General features: G+C 36.8%; 1 protein-coding gene across 3 annotated transcripts in view; it reads right to left on the bottom strand.

Annotated features, from left to right (window-relative positions):
* The window catches only part of KIF13B (kinesin family member 13B), a 278,821-nt gene that overhangs the window by 147,304 nt on the left and 112,896 nt on the right, over positions 1-18,621 (bottom strand). For all 3 annotated transcript variants that reach the window (XM_069075652.1, XM_069075655.1, XM_069075653.1), the window contains 3 exons: positions 9,920-10,007; positions 3,238-3,372; positions 579-691 (listed from right to left, as the gene is read on the bottom strand). In XM_069075652.1, coding sequence (XP_068931753.1) covers positions 579-691; positions 3,238-3,372; positions 9,920-10,007 — 336 coding nt within the window. The remainder of the gene's footprint in view (positions 1-578; positions 692-3,237; positions 3,373-9,919; positions 10,008-18,621) is intronic.

Genomic DNA, 18,621 nt, shown 5'->3' on the forward strand with positions numbered 1-18,621 from the left:
TTCCCCAGAAAAGAAAGTATGGCAGAATTAGGACAACCTCTGTGCATAGGAAGGAATTAGTGAATACAGCATCTTATGTGATTATGAAGCACTCATTACTCTGTGTAGACCAAAAGTACAAAGGTAATATGGGTTGGTTATGATTAGGAAATGTTCAATTAATTAACACACAAGGCTGTAAAGAACATTAAGTCTAACAAATAGATCTTTATATAGACCAATTAGCTTATTGCATTCCAAGACTACTAGACTACAATTTTAACCCATCTGCCACCAAAAAAAATAAGCCACTGGTAATGAAGGAGATTAGGAGATGGTAAGGATTAGTCTGTATAAATACACCACCACTACTAAAAAATACTCAAAGCTCAGTTACCCTGGAAATGGGGTCAATAGATCCATTTTTGTAGGTAAACAAAAAAAAAAAAACAACACTGATTCCCAGCTCTTAGATCCAGCTCTTAGACCCTTTAACCTTAATAGAGACCATGTTGAAATTAAAAAAAAAAAAACAAAAACACCAAATTTTCAAAGCTGCTTCCCAACAAAACAGGGAAGCAAGCCACTAAAACCCTTACTTGTTGATGTTGCTTCCTTCCTTCAGCCTGTCGCCTGCAGCTCCTGTTTTTGTAGCTCTTTCACTGCCAGCTAAGTCCACCAGGCTTAGTTTTCCCACCTTCTCTCCTGATGTCTGGAGAAGACAAATGTAACAAAAAGGGGTTGGTCCTCTTTTGATAAATAGAACTTAAAGTCACTGATATGGAAAGAAGCAGATTATTTCCTACCTGGAAGATCTGCTACCCAAACTCCTTATGGATATCTTGTCTCTTTATCAAAAACAGGTCAAAACGAATACTTATCTATCACAGACTTAGTTTCGTGAACATGCTAAAGCTATCATTAGGAATCTTAATTTAAAAAATCTCAGTTTTAAGAAGTTTATTATATAAAACACTAAACTATAATGAGAAAAGATGTGCAAGAGAGGGGGTCTTTGCTAAAGACAAAGACTCGTTAACCTACCAAAATGAATTTCCCTATAAAAGGGGGCATAATACCTTTGATGTTGAAACACAAAATTTGTTTTTATGTTTTAAAATCACATCTACACAATCACAAATATCTTCAATAACATCGTGGATTTCTTTCAACAAATCTTCAGCTCTTCCACTGAGTCCTATTCTAATGCCTCTCTAAGGGATGGAAGTAAAGTTTGTTTAGCCAGAGGCAGCAAAGCATCAACTCTAGCAGGTTCCATCATGCTGGAAAGCCTTCAGATATAATCCTGGCAAAAGACTGTGACTGCTTTTTGAGGACCAGGAGACCGGCCACTTGGTGATGAATTCTTTGGCCATGGCAACCCACTAAACAAAAGAAAAATACAAAATGGCCCGCAATATTGCACAGAACACCTTCCCCTTCTGCAGTGACAAAGGGTGTAGAGGTAGAAACAAAGGAACAAGAAAAGTAGGAGAGAGGGAAGAGTACCAGTTTAGTTGAAATACTGACTTTCTATTTTTTTTTTTGCTCTTTTTGGAGGGGAGAAGGTAGGGCAATTGGGGTTAAGTGACTTGCCCAAGGTCACCTAGCTAGTAAATGGTAAGTGTCTGAGGCCAGATTTGAACTCAGGTCCAGGGCCAGTGCTCTACTCACTGTGCCACCTAGCCACCCCTGACTACTATTTTCTTAACTCAACTCTTCAAAAAAGCTATGATTTCATCCAAATGGATACTCTGCCTACTATCCAAAGAAAGAGATCACAGTCCCTCCAAGTATTATTAGCATAGTTCCTGAATTCCTGCGGTCAAAAATGACTCATTACATGGTGGTCAATCTTCTGGCAATGAGGCTCTCCCAATTTAGCCAGGATGGTGTTTATACAATAGCTTGTCATTGGACCCGCATTCTAAGCCTTTCTCATTTAGTTAGTACCAATCAGAGCTCCCTGGCAACAGTTTTCAAGACATAAACTTTGCCTCTACACCACAATAAGCCATCAGAAAATGACTAGTAAAGCTATAGCTTCTAAAAAAAAGTGAATCATGAAAATAAACCTAAAATTTTAGGACAAAATCACACACACAAAAAAAGGTGAGATGAGCCACTCACACATATATATTCACAAGCAACAGAGAGTATATAACAACCTGTAACCAAATATCAAATCCTTCTCAGAAATAAGATAATGCATCTGACCTAATAGAGAGGCATGTGTCAACTGAATTCATATACATCAAACTGATTTGGTATAATTTTGCTTTACTTTTAAATTAAATAGAAACTAAGACACTTATTCTAAAAAATAGTACTTTTTGCTAAAGTGTCTTGAGTACATTAGGTGCTTAATGAGTTTTTGCTGAGTTTGCTCAATTGAATGGCTGACTCATTTATTTTAGCTTTACAGCATTTGAAATCATTCAATGCAGGAAAGGAAAAATTTCGATTCACTCTACGAAGGAGAGAAAAAAAAGAATTGCAACCAAATAAATTTCTCAGTAAGTTTAAAAAAATATGACATGGAAATATTCACATTCAAATATCACCTCCCCTCCCTCTACAATGTCATAGACACCTTTCAAATAGGTCTAAAATGATGTTAGGTCTAAAACATATCATCATCTTTTCAAATAACACCACTAAAAGCGAATCACTATTAAAACTTGGAGAACTTTTGGGAAACTTTACACTGTGCCTTGGCTAAATATACTTAGATGAAGCCTAGAATTGATTTTCCTTAGTTTACTTCCTATCTTCTAGAGCCTTATGCAAGCTCAATTTTACTATTTTTGGAAGGGTAATTGTTCTTAATTATCACCATTAAATCTGATACCATAATTTTGTTCACACTTTCATATCAATGTTTTTCAAATTAGCCATCACAGCAATTTAAATTCAGATACATGCTGGCTCAGATTTTATCTTTTAAAACATCTTCTGCTGGTCATGGGCAATGCAAAAAAGCAATGATTCTGGAGTTTGAGGACCTGAGTTCAAATTGTCTGTGCTGTCATTTTCTGTCTATGTGAACTTGAGAAAGGGACTGAATCTTTTTAGGTTTCAGCCTCCTCTTCCAAAAAATGAGGGATTATTTTAGATTTGGATTTAGATGGCCTCTAAAGTCCTTTACAATTGTAAATCTACAATCCTTTACTACATGAGTGAGGTAAGCAGTGGGTGATTTTACACCAGGAACAAGAATAAGGCTTTGAATGTGAATAATAGCTCTGTTGCACTTACCCCAGATTGCACATCATACAAAGTATGGGTCAGGATGATTTTGAACACTGCATGGGATCGACTGCTTTCCTCGTTCATGTTGGTTGCAGCAACTGTTCGGGACTTATTGCCTTCTGACATCAAGGACTCAATATCCTATACAGAAATTTTAAAACATTAGATGATTCATTTCATTCTTTGTCAAAGGAACACTGAACATTCTATAGAGCTATGTTTTTTAAAAATACAGCAAAACCAATGGCTCAGTCAATTCCATTTGCTCATAAAAATGTTTTGCCTATTCAAAATGCACCATACAAGAGAGTAGCCATTGATAGTTTCATTGAAAACTATGAATGGAACCTAATTCAAATGCTCTAAATTTAACTTGAAACTGGCAAGAATTTGAGCATTGGCTCCCTACATTATGTTGCTGTACCAACGCATGGAATAGGTAACATTGTGCTCTTTTTGTTCATGCCCACTGCAAGATATGTACAAATATTTAAACAGCTACCTTCTCTGAAGTTATCTCAACTTTTAACATTTCTCACCTTTGTTTTCAAATTTTTTGAAAGTTATATATTAAGATGGATGATACTATATGAGATTTACAGGACAAGACAACCACCTAAAATCATACTCTATTATATATTAGAAATGCTGTTCAAGGCCTAGAGCCCTCTCCAAACAGTCTTAATATTGGGTATGAAGTCTGGAGAAATGGAATGTTACTTTTTGGAATACAGAAAGATTATACTTAATTGAATCAGGAGTCTGAAATTTAAGCAGTAATAATTTTTTACTTTCTGAAAGTGGTTGAGGAGGGTAATAAGTATGAAAAAAAAATGTCCTATTTTTTAATAACTTTTAAGTGACACAAATCACCCATATGCATAAGATACATGCAAATTTTCATAAGCAAGAAACAAAACAGGACCTTCAGCTTTACAAATATGAACTGAAACTGAAAGGTAAGCAATTCTCATTATACCATTAAATAACATCTCAATAACATTAAAGTTATTGACTCCTACTCTGCCTGTTACTGGGGTAAGCTGCCACAAACAGGTGAGTGGTGATGCTTTGGTTATGTCACTAACAGGTTATGCCTGAAGAACAGAAAAAGATTAAAATGCTCTTATACTAAATTATTTTTTGAAGGAAAAAATACCTCATCATTAAAAAAGTTTAACATAAACATTTAAAAATGTCATTAATGAAACATCCAATTATTGTACAAACAACAATCACTGCTTAATCTAACCCTAGCTTTATTCTCATGTTTGACAACTAATTCATGACCTCTTAGAAGAGATTTACTTCATAGTAATGCCTAGAATACTTTACTTACTATTACTTCATCTGTGATACTCCCTGTCAAGAAGTTTATTTCTTTTTTTTTTAAAGGAAGTTCTTGAACAGACTACTAAATATGGTTTGTAAACACTTAGAAAAGCAATGCCAGATTATTAGGAGTCAGTATAGGCTCACAACAAGGAATCATAAATTGATAAACAATTACTACAGTGGTAAAGCTGACAAATGAGGAAGGCATAGTGTATCTAGAATCATAGATATACAAGCCAGTTAATATGACCCCTTCGTTTCAGAGATTAGGAAACTGTATGCCAGAGAAGTTTAGCAACTTGTGCAAGGTCACATAGATAGTAAGGGGCTGAACTACACTTAGAATACAAGTCCTCTGATACCAGGAAACACTTTTGGCAAAACATATGACAAAGTCTAAAAAGATAAACTCAGGGACAAAATGGCAAATGTCATTGTGGGTTGAAGATCTGTAGTTCATGCATGGCTGGCTGAACAAATGGACCTGAAGACTGATGACTAATAGATTGCTGTAAATCTGGGAACAGTTCATTAATAGCATGCCACAGGGCTCACCTGATGTGGTGGCATCATCTTCCTGTCTCTTTCTGTCCCTGGGTTTTTTATGACTGCTCCCCTGAAAGGAAGGAATAGAAGAGAAGTTTTCTCTTCTCCTTCTGCTGCTGGCTAGGTCAGTGGACTGCTGTGAAAGTTTGACATTGGTCCTATCTACCCTTTAAACAGGGAAGCTGGGTGGTACAGTAGAGACAGGGCCAGTCCTAGAGTCTGAAAGATGAGTTCAAATTCAGCCTCATAAACGTACTGTGTGACCCTAGACAAGTCACTTTTAACCCTGTCTGCTTCAGTTTCCTCATCTGTAAAATGAGCTGGGGAAGGAAATGGCAAACCACTCCAGTATCAGTGCCAAGAAAACTCCAAATGGCAAGATGAAGAGTTAGACACGATTGAAAAACAAGCTTCTAAAGACTGATTAAAATACCAAAGCCATCCACTAAGGCTTTTCTCTAGTGCCTCTGAACATTGAGAGTACTTTGTCAAAACTTTTTATACTCCAGCGGTTCCAAGCCAGGCCTGCCTTAGGTCAGTCTAATGACTCCAGTATGGAATACAATGAAATGCTCATGGAATACAGAATTCAATAAAATAAATATATTTGTAACAAGATTAAAGAAGCTGCTCTCCTCTACCTCCATATTGCCCAAAGTGGTAATTTCGCAGAGCTGTGGGAATTCCTCTAAACCTCAAGATCTGCATGTACTGATATAGAATGATGTGAACAGAATCAGTAGGTCAATTTATGTGATAACAACAACACTGTAAAAATGAATAATTTTAAATATTTAAGAATTCTAATCAACACAATGATCAACCATGACTCCAGAGGGCTGATGAAGAAGAATGCTACCTCACCTCCTGACAGAAGGGTGATGAACTCAAGATGCAGAGGAAAAACACATTTTTTGGACGTGGTCAAATATGGAAATTTGCTTTGTTTGACTATGCATATTTATTTTAAAGGATTTTGATTTTTCTTTTTAATCCAGTGGGGCAAGATGTATGAGGGAGAAAAAAATAAATGTCCGACCATCGAAAAAATTTAATTCAAATTAAATACGCACTTCTAATAGGAGTTCACAGTTTTGTATATAATTTTGTTTCTGTTCTCTTTCGCATAGTGAAATGTTTGTTTATGTTTGCTAAGCCCATAAAAAAAAAAAATTGAAGTACTGTAGGTCTTAACTTCAGACCAGTTTTGAATAAATTAAATTACTGAGATATGGTAGGAGGAATTTTCCAAGCACTTTCACAAATCTTCTCTCATTTGAGTCTAAAAATAGTCCCATAAGACAAACAGGACAGGTACTATTATTCCAATTCCAAAGAAAAATAATAATTCTAGTCATTAAGTGAATTACACTAGAGCTCGCAAGTGACAGGTCAAGGTCTCACACCCTGGTCACAGGGTTTCAGAGTTGGAAAGTACCTCAGGGGTCACAAAGTCCAACCCAAACTGAAATCTCCTCTAATAATAAAAAAAGCACCTGACATTTATATTTTGCTTTACTGTTTTTAATGTACTTTTGTATACATTATTATCTCTGGAGACTCTCACAACAATCTTATTATACCTATTTTACAGATGAGGAAAATGGAGGTCAAATATCTGAGTCAGGAACTGAAATTTTATTGGTTTCCTGGCCCAAAATCAAGCACTCTGCTGAACACAGCACATGGACGCTACAGTGTCCCTGACACATGTACAAGCTTTTGCTTGAAGACACATAGGGAAGAGGAACCTATACAGAAGACAAAGGAGAGGTACACAGGATGGATAAGCAGGATACAACACATGAATCAACAAGGAACCTTGAAGAAGTGAAGCAAAAGATATCATCAAGGAAATGAACAACAGGAAGAAAAGATGGGTTGGTCATGCAGCCAGGACCTGAGACTATGGGCAAAGAGCCTGAGTGCTCCACGTCCACCCCTGGGAGAGCAGTGGAAAGCAAGGAAGACTTTCACCAAGTTGGGTAGAGCCCCTCTCATGCATTTCTGTCAGGACATAGATGGATGAGGGGAATCTCGGGTGGGCTTCACTGTGCACGTTGGAGGAAACATTTACAACATAACCATTTGAGTAGCTGAATATTCCCAGAGCCCAGCACATAGCAGGTGCTTCCTAAATGCCTACTGATTGGTGAGCCAGCAAAGGCAAGTGAAGAGGAGTAGTTTTAAGGACTGGGAGTGCATGGGCAATCCTACCAAAAACTAGCAAGGATAATAGGCACTGAAAAATGGATGACGAAACTGACAGGAGATCACTGGTAACGCTGGAGTGAGAGATTTCTAAATGGTGGGGCCTAATGCATGACTAGAAAGTGGGAGATAAAGAGGACTTTAGGAGTTTGGGGATGAAGAGATATATGTGGACAACATGAGCAGATGGCAGAGTCAAGTGAAGGCGTCTCAAAGATGGAGAGCTGGGCAATGGATGGGAAAAGACTGAAGACAAGACAGAGAAGGAAATATCAAAAGAAGAGACTCTTGGAGAAAAGAAGAGCAAAGGAGATCAAAGGTCCAAAATTGATGAAGTTAACTTGGCGAGAAGAGCAACTTCTTCCTCAGAGATGAGAACAAGAGAAAAGAGAAAAGGAGAAAATTTAGAAGGGTTTTGAGCTCTGGAGAAGAGGAAGCTAAGACCCACTGAATGAAATAAGTATTTTGCAATTTGGAGACATAACAGACATTAATAAGGAAAATGCATGTTATTAATAATAATAGTAACAGTCCAGTGAGGGAAATATAAGTTGTGGAGCAAACCACTTATTACAAATTCTTATTTAATAAAATTTATACCAGCTACATTAAATATTTAATTTACCATTGATATGGAAATAAAGAAGTTCAAGGACTGCTCAACATGTTGAACAGCATTAATTTTGTTTGGTTTTTTTGGAGGGGAGAGGGTAGGGCAATTGGGGTTAAGTGACTTGCCCAAGGTCACATGGCTAGTTTTTGTGTTAAGTGTCTGAAGCCTATTTTGAACTCAGGTCCTCCTGACACCAGGGCCTGTGCTCTATTTACTGCACCACCTAGCCGCCCCTAACAGTGTACATTTTATAAAAAATAGTTTTACCTATAATAAAAGTTTTTAAACAGACCATCACACACACACACACACACACAACACACACACACACACACACACACACACTGCTAAATAAACTAAAAGGTAAGCCTAGCAAGGCAAGAGGCCTTAAGAAGAAAAGTTAAATTATATTAAATCATTCAAAGTTAAAATAATAAAATCCCACTCCAAAGAACTCCTAGAAATTGTTCAAAGTCTATCTGAATGAATTTTTTTTTAACTGAGTATCTTTTGATTCCCAGTCCATGGTTTAGATTCAACAATTTCTTGTTGTACAGAGATTTCCTATAATAGAATAGGATTTGCAAATAAAAACGGTGATGGGGGCAGCCAGGTAGCACAGCGAGTAAGAGCACTGGCCCCAGAGTCAGGATGACCTGGGATCGAATCTGAGCTCAGACACTTAGTACCCACCCAGAAATACCTGGCTGTGTAACCTTGAGCAAGTTACTTATCCCCAATTGCTTAAAAAAAAAAAAAAGATGAATGAGAAAAAAGATCTTTGAGGAAAACTACTCAACATGATACAGAAACACTTTTGGAACCACAAACATTAACAATTATAAAAGGTCATATAAAGAGGATTTGAGAATGGGAAAATGAGGAAAAATAGATCAGCAAAATAAAAACCAAAAAGGTCAGCAGTTGGAAATTCTCAAACTTGTTTTAAGGTGGATTAAATCTGATGATGCTAAGTCTTACGTACTATTTTACTCAGCCCACATTTACCTACCACTATCTTATCTAGTATCTAGTTTCTAAGAATCAAAATATTTTTAAATTTTGTAATTTCTCTAAGGTCTCTATAAAAAGTTTCCCCTCTTATTACTGTCTTCATAATAATAACTAACATTTATATAACACTAAAAGGTTTACAGAGCATTGTTATTTCATTTGATCTTTGTAGTAACCCTGTGAAGTAGGTGTTATTCTCTCCATTTTACAGGTAAGAAAATTGAGGCTGAGAAAGCTTAAGTGACTTGCCCAGAGTAATATATAAGTACTTAAGTGTCTGAGGCAAGACTCAAATTCTTTACCAATTTTTAAATGGCCTGTACTATACAAATAATGCCATTTAAAAAAAAATAACTGCCTGGGACCTCTGAGATTATTTACTCCTACACCCTAGTTTTAAAATAAGGAAATGAGTCTCAGAGAGATGAAATAACTTGCCCAAGATTACTAGAAAACAATGACTGAGTGAATAAATAAATGCTTGTTGACTTGGCAATGTGTTACCTCACTTTACTATTTCCTAGGATACTTTCATATACATTGTATTTCATGTGATCCTCAAAAACAAAAACAAAAACAAAAACAAACAAACAAAAAAAACCAACGCTCTCCTAGATCTGAGAACAGACTTCAAATTCTAAATAATCAACTAACAGTTAATATAAATTAGCCCTAATATAAATAGACATACCTTGATCAGAATGATTATTCTCCATCATATGTCTTATCAGCAAAATCTACTTTTAGAAAATTAACGGAAGGGGTGGGATTTAGGGGTAGGAGGGGAAGGGCACCAAGAAAGACTTCTGTTGGGGGGAAAATTTTTTTCTATTACGTGATAACAATACACAGGTTTTGCTTCCTAATGAGGCCTCTCCCTTATAAAAGTTACAATCAGTTATAGGGAAAGCTGAAACAACAAAACACAACAAATTATAAATTAGAATATTTCACATAAATGGTCTTTACCTTGTAACTTGTGACAGCCAGTTTAGAAAGCCCATCAACATAAGGACCCAGTACATTGTGTTCTCTTACTTTTAATGTCTGACGGCTTCTGTTCACAAAAAAACAAAAACAGTAATTCACTTAAAAACAAACCACTAATCATAATACTCTAATCTCAAAAAGAAAAGTACAAAAAGGTCCATAAAAAAGAATTCCCAATTCAACAAAGATTCAAATCAATAAAAATCAGTTGGCCTGACCCCAGAAGAATTTATGCTTGCTAGAACCCCAAAGTGGAAAACTCTGACTGCCAGGCAGCATGTCACTCCAAAGGAAAGCTGCAGGATGACTTTACCACCACAGAGGAAGGCTAAGAATGCAAAATCAGGAAGCCCAAAGAGTCTATGACGGACGTCATACACTGTCAGACAGACGTCAGAGGTTCAATAAATGTCCACTGTAAATCTAAACTATAAAAAGTTTCATTACTGTCACAGGGATCCAGTATCTTGAGAATTATCCAGTCTCACTGGTTCAACTTTTTTCTGGGGCTATTCTTCTCATTTAAATTAATTATTTCTAAGTTTAGAAAATTCTTTCCACAAAAGGATTTCTAGATGAGAAAAATCCAAAATATATGTAATACATGTAATACATATACTTGATGTATAACCCATATTCATCAAGCTAGGAGAAAAAAAATGAATAAGTAGTATTATTCAGTATTAAATAATAAATAGTATTTACACTTAACTATAATTCCTAAAACACCTTTCATCTGTTAGGTCAAGCAGCAAAATGAAAACAGTACAAATTTGAAGTCTAAAGGTAGGAGTCTGAATCCTGCCTCTAACTCTTACAAGTCTATGACCATAGGTAAATGACTTACCTTCTATTCCTGGAAGCTTTTTGTTTTAAAAAAGAAAAAAAAAGGCAGTTTCCTCACAGAGAGTAAGTTTCCTTATCTAAAAAATGGAGATGGGGGCAGCTAGGTGGTGCAGTGAATAGAGCACTGGTCCTGGAATCAGGAGGACCTGAGTTCAAATCCAGCCTCAGACACTTAATACTTATTAGCCATGTGACCTTGGGCACAACTGCCCTCCAAAAAGCAAAAAAATTTAAAATTAAATAAAAAAGTTAAAAATGGAGATAATAATGCTTTAGCTTACCAAACTCACAAGGCTATTTAGCAAAGCAGTGAACCTTACAGTGCTATATAAATGTAAAGTCCTGCACCATTAACATTTGATATGGATCAATAATAAAATCAGAAAATAGTTATTGAGCACTTGGAGGATTAAAAAATACCACAATATAGCATATGTTCCCTTCAAGAAATTTTAAAATATGTGTGACACACACATAGATGCACACACACACCAGAAATAAATGCTGATACATGGCAGTATACAGATGTCAGGAGTTGTACAGATGAAAGCCATAGAACTCCTTCAGTACTCCTCCTCATTAGCTTCTATATTCCAGAGCAAAAGGTCCTGAGATCAGGATCTTTCTCTCTCCAAAAGAGATCATCAAGCACAGTGATAATGGAATGCTTTTAAAGAGGTCATAAGAGATGGGAGGACACCATAGGCAAGCTGAACAAGTGGTACAAGCAGACAGAGACATGAACATCAAGAGGACAGTGACTAGACCAACCCACGAGCACTAAAGGGAGATAAGGTAGGATATGGATATATATATGTCCAGACTGGAATAATATTATGGAGGGATTCTGTCAGGCACTACGGAAATAAGAATTTAGATAAGATATGGACTTTGTCCTAACACAGTTTATAGACTATTATAAAGATAAAGATAAGATATATAAGTAATACAGAGGGTAATACAATGAGAACAGCTGAACAAATAGTGGTGGTACATGAATATCATCGAATATTACTGGGCTCTCAGAAATACCAAAAGTCACAATAATTTATACAAGAACAACATGCTTTGAAGAAAAACAACTTTGAAAGACATAGGAATTCTACAACTATGAATAACTAAGAGTATTATAAATATACAAATCAAGGACAAAAGACCTATGAAGGAAGATACTATCTACCTCCAGAGAAAAAAGTGATAAACAGAAGACCATGACATCAGGCAGATGATGTGACTTGTAGCTAACTTAAATTTGAGTGAGGGAGGGGTGTGCAAGGTCAGCAGCCTCACTTTCTCCTCCAGAGCCATCTGGGTCCAGGATGCAATGGGAGACCCTGTGCCTTTTAAGCTAAGGTCCTTTCAGGTTCTGACTTTGAGTGATGTAACATTCGTTCAGCAAATAGGTGTCTTAAAGAAGGGAGTCTAGTGCAAGGTGTGAAGGAAGAGAGGGGGACAGTTGGAACTTAAAATGTAAATCTAAAAAGTATATATATATATATAAAGTTTTAAAAGAAAGACTTAGGAATTCTGATAAATATAACTACCAGTTATGTCTCATGACAACCTACAATGAAACGTTGAAGAGGGAGGTGGTTAGCAATAGTAATGATGAAAAAAGAGAGCCACAAACACATTGTCTAAAAATCTACAGAACAAAGAGCACAAACAAGTAGCAGTTCTGAAAGTAATAGATAGAACGTATTATGTGGTTAAAACATACAAGTGGTATTAAATGGAGACTTATGGTTTCAAAAAGAACATTCTTTTGTGTCCTGATGTGTCACAGAAATAAATTTTTGGGGACAGGGTTAAGTTCAGAATTTTAAAAAAGAAAACAAGAAGGAGGAGACAAGAGTCATGGCTGTTCTAAAGTCTGCTAAGCTGGCGGGTTTGTTTTGTCTTGTTTAAAGAATCAACCTGAGCTGGGTTGCTATAAGCCCTCTTCAGACTGGAAAATAGAACACCTAGGTGAGTCCCTACCTGGCTGAGCTGGGCCACAAGGACCTGAGATAGAGAATTTGATGAGCTTTGGAGTTTTCTGGCTTAACAGGGACTGGCATTCAGAGTAAAAAGTAACATTTTTTAAACACCCTTTTAAGGATGGTGGCAAGTTCAAAGAGCTTGTGAAATCTACGGTTCCAGTACAGGAGAAAAAAGGAGTAGGATGTACTCAGATGAAGAGTAGTAAAGATTAAAAGACAAACAATAAGCAGAGAAGCAGTTTCATGTGGTAGATATTCCGTGAATGACATCAAATTATTCAGTTCAGAATTCTGAAGTATCCTAAGAATGTGGGCTTTTTTCCTCATGTGTTTTTTTGCCAGATTCCCGTATGTGCCCACTCTACCACAGATATTAACAGTGCCATGGTGAGAAAGTACAACAGAGTTTTATATGTGGATAGTAATGTACTTTATTATTTATGAACTTTTCTTATATATTTAGTATCTGTAATATTATTATTATTATTTTGTCCTACTGCTAACTAAATGTTTTGCTTTTTAATTTTTTTGGAGGGCAGGGAAATTTGGGGTTAAGTGACTTGCCCTAGGTCACACAGCTAGTTTTTGTGTTGTGTCTGAGGCCGGATTTGAACTCAGGTCCTCCTGACTCCAGGACCGGTGCTCTATTCACTGTGCTACCTAGCTGCCCCTTTGTTTTGTTTTTTAAGAAAAAAATGGAAATTTCTCATTCAACTATGTTATCTAGGAAAAGAGTGTTAAACGGTTAAAATTTAGATACAGAACTGAGCTCAAACATAATACTGCTGAGTGAAGGCATTAATTCCAGCAAAAAGGTTCAAAAGATGCTGAGATAGAAGTTAGTCAAGGAAAGATAGAGTATATGAAGACAATAGCAGAAAGGGAAGAAAAAAGGTAAGAAGTGGTTAGAAGCTATATTTCAACTAAGATCTTCAGCCAAGTAGAGTCTGTGTTTCTGATGGGGTACAGGCTCAGGTAAACCCCTTGAACTCTGAATGCATTTCCCACCTGATGAGGCATTTGCCAAAGACTGTAAGCCTTTCATTATAGCTAAGCCCAAATCTCTTACTCTTAACCTAACCTAGCCCTCCATTGTCCAGCTACTTCCCACCCTTGATCCTATCAAAATAGCTATACCCAAATCTGTTACCCTTAAACTAGCCAAGCCCTCCATTGTCTGTCATCTCCAGGTAGCCTTCAGCTACTTCCCACCTTAATCCCATTACTGAAGTCTGACCTCAGTTCCACCAAAGATGGATGCTCCTTAGACTCCTCCCCAAACTCCTCCTCTAGACCACCCCTAAATCCTCCCACAATCTTTCTGTATATAAGATCCGTGTTGTTTCCATGACAGGGCTGAAAATTCAATCTAGTGCAGGCTTACTCTGCGTCAGATTATTCTGGCCCGCTTGTCTAATACAAGCATCACAGATACTTAGGCTCCTTAAGAGTCTACCCATTATGGCAAATCTTTAATACACTTTGCTTTACTTTGGCTGGGAGAAGACTTGAGTCAAATTCATTTGGCAGGACCAATGTATTGGTATTGTGGAGTCTCGAGCACCCCTAAACCCTAAACTTCAACATTTCCATCTTGACTTGCCTGCAACTCCTTGTCCACTGCCTGCTTCACTCACCTCCTACAAATATGTCTCTCCTGTCCTCACAAAATCCATCCACTCCCACTAGCTATTATCTCTTCTCCCTTCTGTGGCTAAACTCTCACAAGGCCATCTATAACTGATGCTTCTACTTCCTTTCCTCTTCTTCTCTTAATGGAGACTACTGCAATAGCCTGCTGGAAGATGTACCTGGCAAAAGTCTCTTCCTATGTCAGAGCATCCTCCACTCATCTGTCAAAGTGATATAACCTCCAGAAATTATTTCAGGCATCTATGAATAAATGCTCCAAAACAAAGGTAAATGATCCAACACTTGATGAGACAGAAGACCCTGTGGAATTTGAGAACACAGAACCATACCACACTGTTTCTGAGTGGTTTAAAAAAGAAATGAGAACTATAAGAGCAAAATTTATGTCCTACACACACACACACACAAATAATGAACAGTTCAAGATAAAACCTGAATCTGCAATGGCAATCATCACCAAAAAAAAGAGAGAGGGGGAGAACAATAGACTGGGAAATGCAATACATAGAAGCGGAGGAAATTTTAGAAGAAAGGCAAAAAATGAGAACATTAAAAGAAAATTTTCTCCCTATGCAAGCAAAATATACAGATCCTGAAGACAGAATGTGTGGAGACTGCCTAAGGATGCTAGGTCTTCCAAAAGGACAGGACAAAAAAATCTTAATACTTTAGTGAAGGAAATAACATAAGAGAACTGCCCAGAATTTCTGAACATAAAAAATGAAATTCCAATATAAAGAAGTAACAGATCCCCCAGGAAAAAACCCAAGGCTACCATCCCGTAGGGGTTAAATTTCACAATTAAATTCAGAAACAACAAGTACTGAAAGCCAACAGGAGAAGGACCTTCAAATACAAAGGAAAGGACATTTGAATAATGGAAGACTATGTATCTATACTAAAAAAAGGAGGAAGAAATGGAATAATGTGTTCAGAAGAACAATGGAGTTCAGGATGTAGTCCTGGGTGACCAAATCTACAATTCTGATCTTAATCATACAAGACAAAAGATGGACATTCAGTAAAGAAGAGTTCAAAATGTTTTTTAAAAGAAAACCAGAACTAAAGAGATTGTTTGCTTCTCAAACACTCCAAACAATAGTAGAGCAAGAGGAAAGAATAAAGACAGTAACTGTCACGGTGACAACAGAGACACCAGGAAAAGACTTCTTATCTCTGGAAGAGATAATCAATCGTGAAGAGTCAGACCTGGGGCATCAAGGACAGACAACAAAATGGTGATAATCCTGTCTACAGGTGAATCATAGCTGCCTTTTTTGCAGGACTAGATTATGACATAGGAGGGTGTTTGGAAGGGGGTAGGAATGAAGCAAGAGAATAGAGAAGAATGAGTCATGGGGGCAGTTGGAAGGGAGATGGGGGGTTCAAATCAAGGGCTAGCAGTGAAGGGAAGGTAACTACTGTGGTCTCAGAAAGAGGAGAAAAGGCTGAAGGAGTGGGAAAGGAAGAAGGCCTTACTTGGAAGGTGGGAGATGGTTCCACTGATGAATGGTTCTATGTGTGAAGAGAGATGGCCCATGAAAGGGAGATGAAAACCTTACACTGTATTAGGCCTAGGGAATTTGGACCCTGAAAAGCCTACTTGTCCTAGGAGGGAGCAGTTAGAGCCCCTGGGGAAACTGGCACTTGAAAGAATGAGAGAATATGGACACAGGGAGGAGAGTTCTAGGCAAATGTAGAAAAAAAAAAGCTCAACAAAAGAGGACATAAATCAGTGGTGGGCTATATAAACAATGACATGGTAGGAGAAGGGCCCTATGTGTCAAATGTCTTCTGACATTGGAATGACTAGCACTATTCTGGGAATGAGACACAGGAAAAGAAGAATCTATGGGGTAAGCCTTATTAGTCAGTAGCAGGAAGCACTGAAAGGGGAGAGCCTAGAATGGAAACCTTGGAAGCTTTGATTGCAAGAAGAATACAGAGAAAAGAGAGATACCAAATAATTACAGGAGTCATGAATCAGAGAATGAAGAATGAGTATAGAGTAAACAGAGAAGATGGATAATGAAAAGTCAGAAGTCTTTTTTTGGAAAGATGCACAAAAAAATTAAATGAAAAAAGCAAATGAATAAGACTAGCTGAAGGATAGGAAGGGGCAATCTACTTGACTGAGAAGAAAAAAGAAGGAAAAGAAATATATGACCAGATAAAAGCAGATAAGAAAAAGTAATTTTTAAAAAACCCTAAAGGGAAAGGGGCAACAAATGAGAGGAGAGGATCAGGGGTGAGAAGTGAGACAACAGGCACAAAGTCACCTTAAAAAATTAAAGCACTTAGCACAATGTCTAGCACATAGGTACTTAATAAATGTTTACTGATTAAAGTAACAGAAGGAACATAATACCATGTTTACAGCAGAAGAGGAAAAAAAATCCTACATTAAAAAAAATAAAAATTTTTAATTTAATTTTAAATTTTTTTAATTTTAATTTAATTTTTAATTAATCAAAGGAAATATAAACCTCTTATAACTTTAAATGTGAATATTTATTCCATTGATAATAAGTTAGAGAAAATCTCAATTGAGTCACATAGTGACTAGTTAATTTGGGCAAAAGGAATCAACATTTCATTTATCTGCCTTTTTCCCCCTCATAATGTGAAACATGAGGCTCCAGTCAATAAAAATAAGAAAACAGGTAGAAAATTTCAATACTATATTATGGCAAGAAATAAATAAGTTAAGAAATAAGAAGAAACAGAAAAATAGACAGAAAAGACTTAGACAAAGATACAGACATACACATATATAAACACCAACAAAAAGACTCAAACATTTAGGTACCATCATTTATATTTTTTAGATCATTGACACTAAAGACTTTGAGGGACTTACTGCAATTTTGTAAGTAAAGGTACAAATGGGTACAACATCTCTTTGGACTTGCCCTCAGAGACTGGATGAAACTAGACTCAAGAGGCAATGGGTCATAAGCTCCCCATCATTATTTTGTTATAACAATTAACATTCTGTATGATATTTACACAATGAAATAATGTAGCAAATAATCCATTCTATCACATTTCTATGATTGTCATCAACAAAACATTGATCTTATTTCAGTTTGTTTTTTTCAAGTTTATATCTACTTAGGTTTTCCTATTCTTCAGTAGGTCTTTCATCTTTTAGGATTAGCTTCTAGTGGGGGCGGCTAGGTGGCACAGTGAGTAGAGCGCCGGCCCTGGAGTCAGAAGGACCTGAGTTCAGATCCAGCCTCAGACACTTAACACACACACACACAAAAACTAGCCATGTGACCTTGGGCAAGTTACTTAACCCCAGTTGCCCTCCAAAAGGCAAAAAAAGGATTAGCTTCTGATGGGGGCACAGAAGTAGGGCTTGCACCCCACTCCAGTTTACAAGCTATTCCACCTACGGCCCAATGGAGAGTCGTGTGATATCAGCTTTTCTCTTCTCTAAGGTTTCATTCTGATCCCTTCAGTTGTTCAATCAAGAGACTGAAATATCAACCTTGCCATCACTGTTCCCCTATACTATATATGGCTCTTTCCCCTCATCATTTTCTTCTGCTGCTCTACAATCTTTCTTTTTTGTTTATTTACATGTAAATAATTCAATTCTCTCATCTCTAGTCACATTATATCTTATTTTTATAACAACTTCAATCACTTGGCCAACTAATCAGAACTCTGCCTAAACCAAGGGAACTTCTAGACCTGTGAATCAACTAAAGACAAGAAGACATCAAGGAGAGAGTCAGGAAGGCCTGGCTTCAAATCCTGCTTCTGACAGGCCAAAGATGAACAACCACGTACTAGCCACCTAACTTAACTCAAACTTAGTGTCCTCATTTACAAATGGGGTTGTTTTGAGGTCCAAATGAGATAAAATATGCAAACAAAGCATCCTAAAAACTTTAAAGTAATACATAAACATTAGTCACTATCATTACGTTTCAGACTTCTGCTAATTTTGTCTTTGACTCTCATTGGCATTCTTGGCTTTCCCCAACTTCTACTTGTAGCTACTAGATTCATAAAGATAGTAGTTATTCTAAAGTATCACTTCTCAAGTACTAATTTAACTAAATCATTATCGTACTTTGTATTAGACTGAAATGAAAGCTAGGAGTAACAGTGAGAGATAAAAATATGAATACACATTGAAACACACACACTTTTACTTATCCCCAATACTCAGAGTTCCCAAACTTC

The sequence above is a fragment of the Petaurus breviceps genome, unplaced genomic scaffold (genome assembly GCF_028583685.1).
Source record: "Petaurus breviceps papuanus isolate PSGF00001 unplaced genomic scaffold, PetGlider_PUasm1.0 90919, whole genome shotgun sequence".
Taxonomy (NCBI): domain Eukaryota; kingdom Metazoa; phylum Chordata; class Mammalia; order Diprotodontia; family Petauridae; genus Petaurus; species Petaurus breviceps.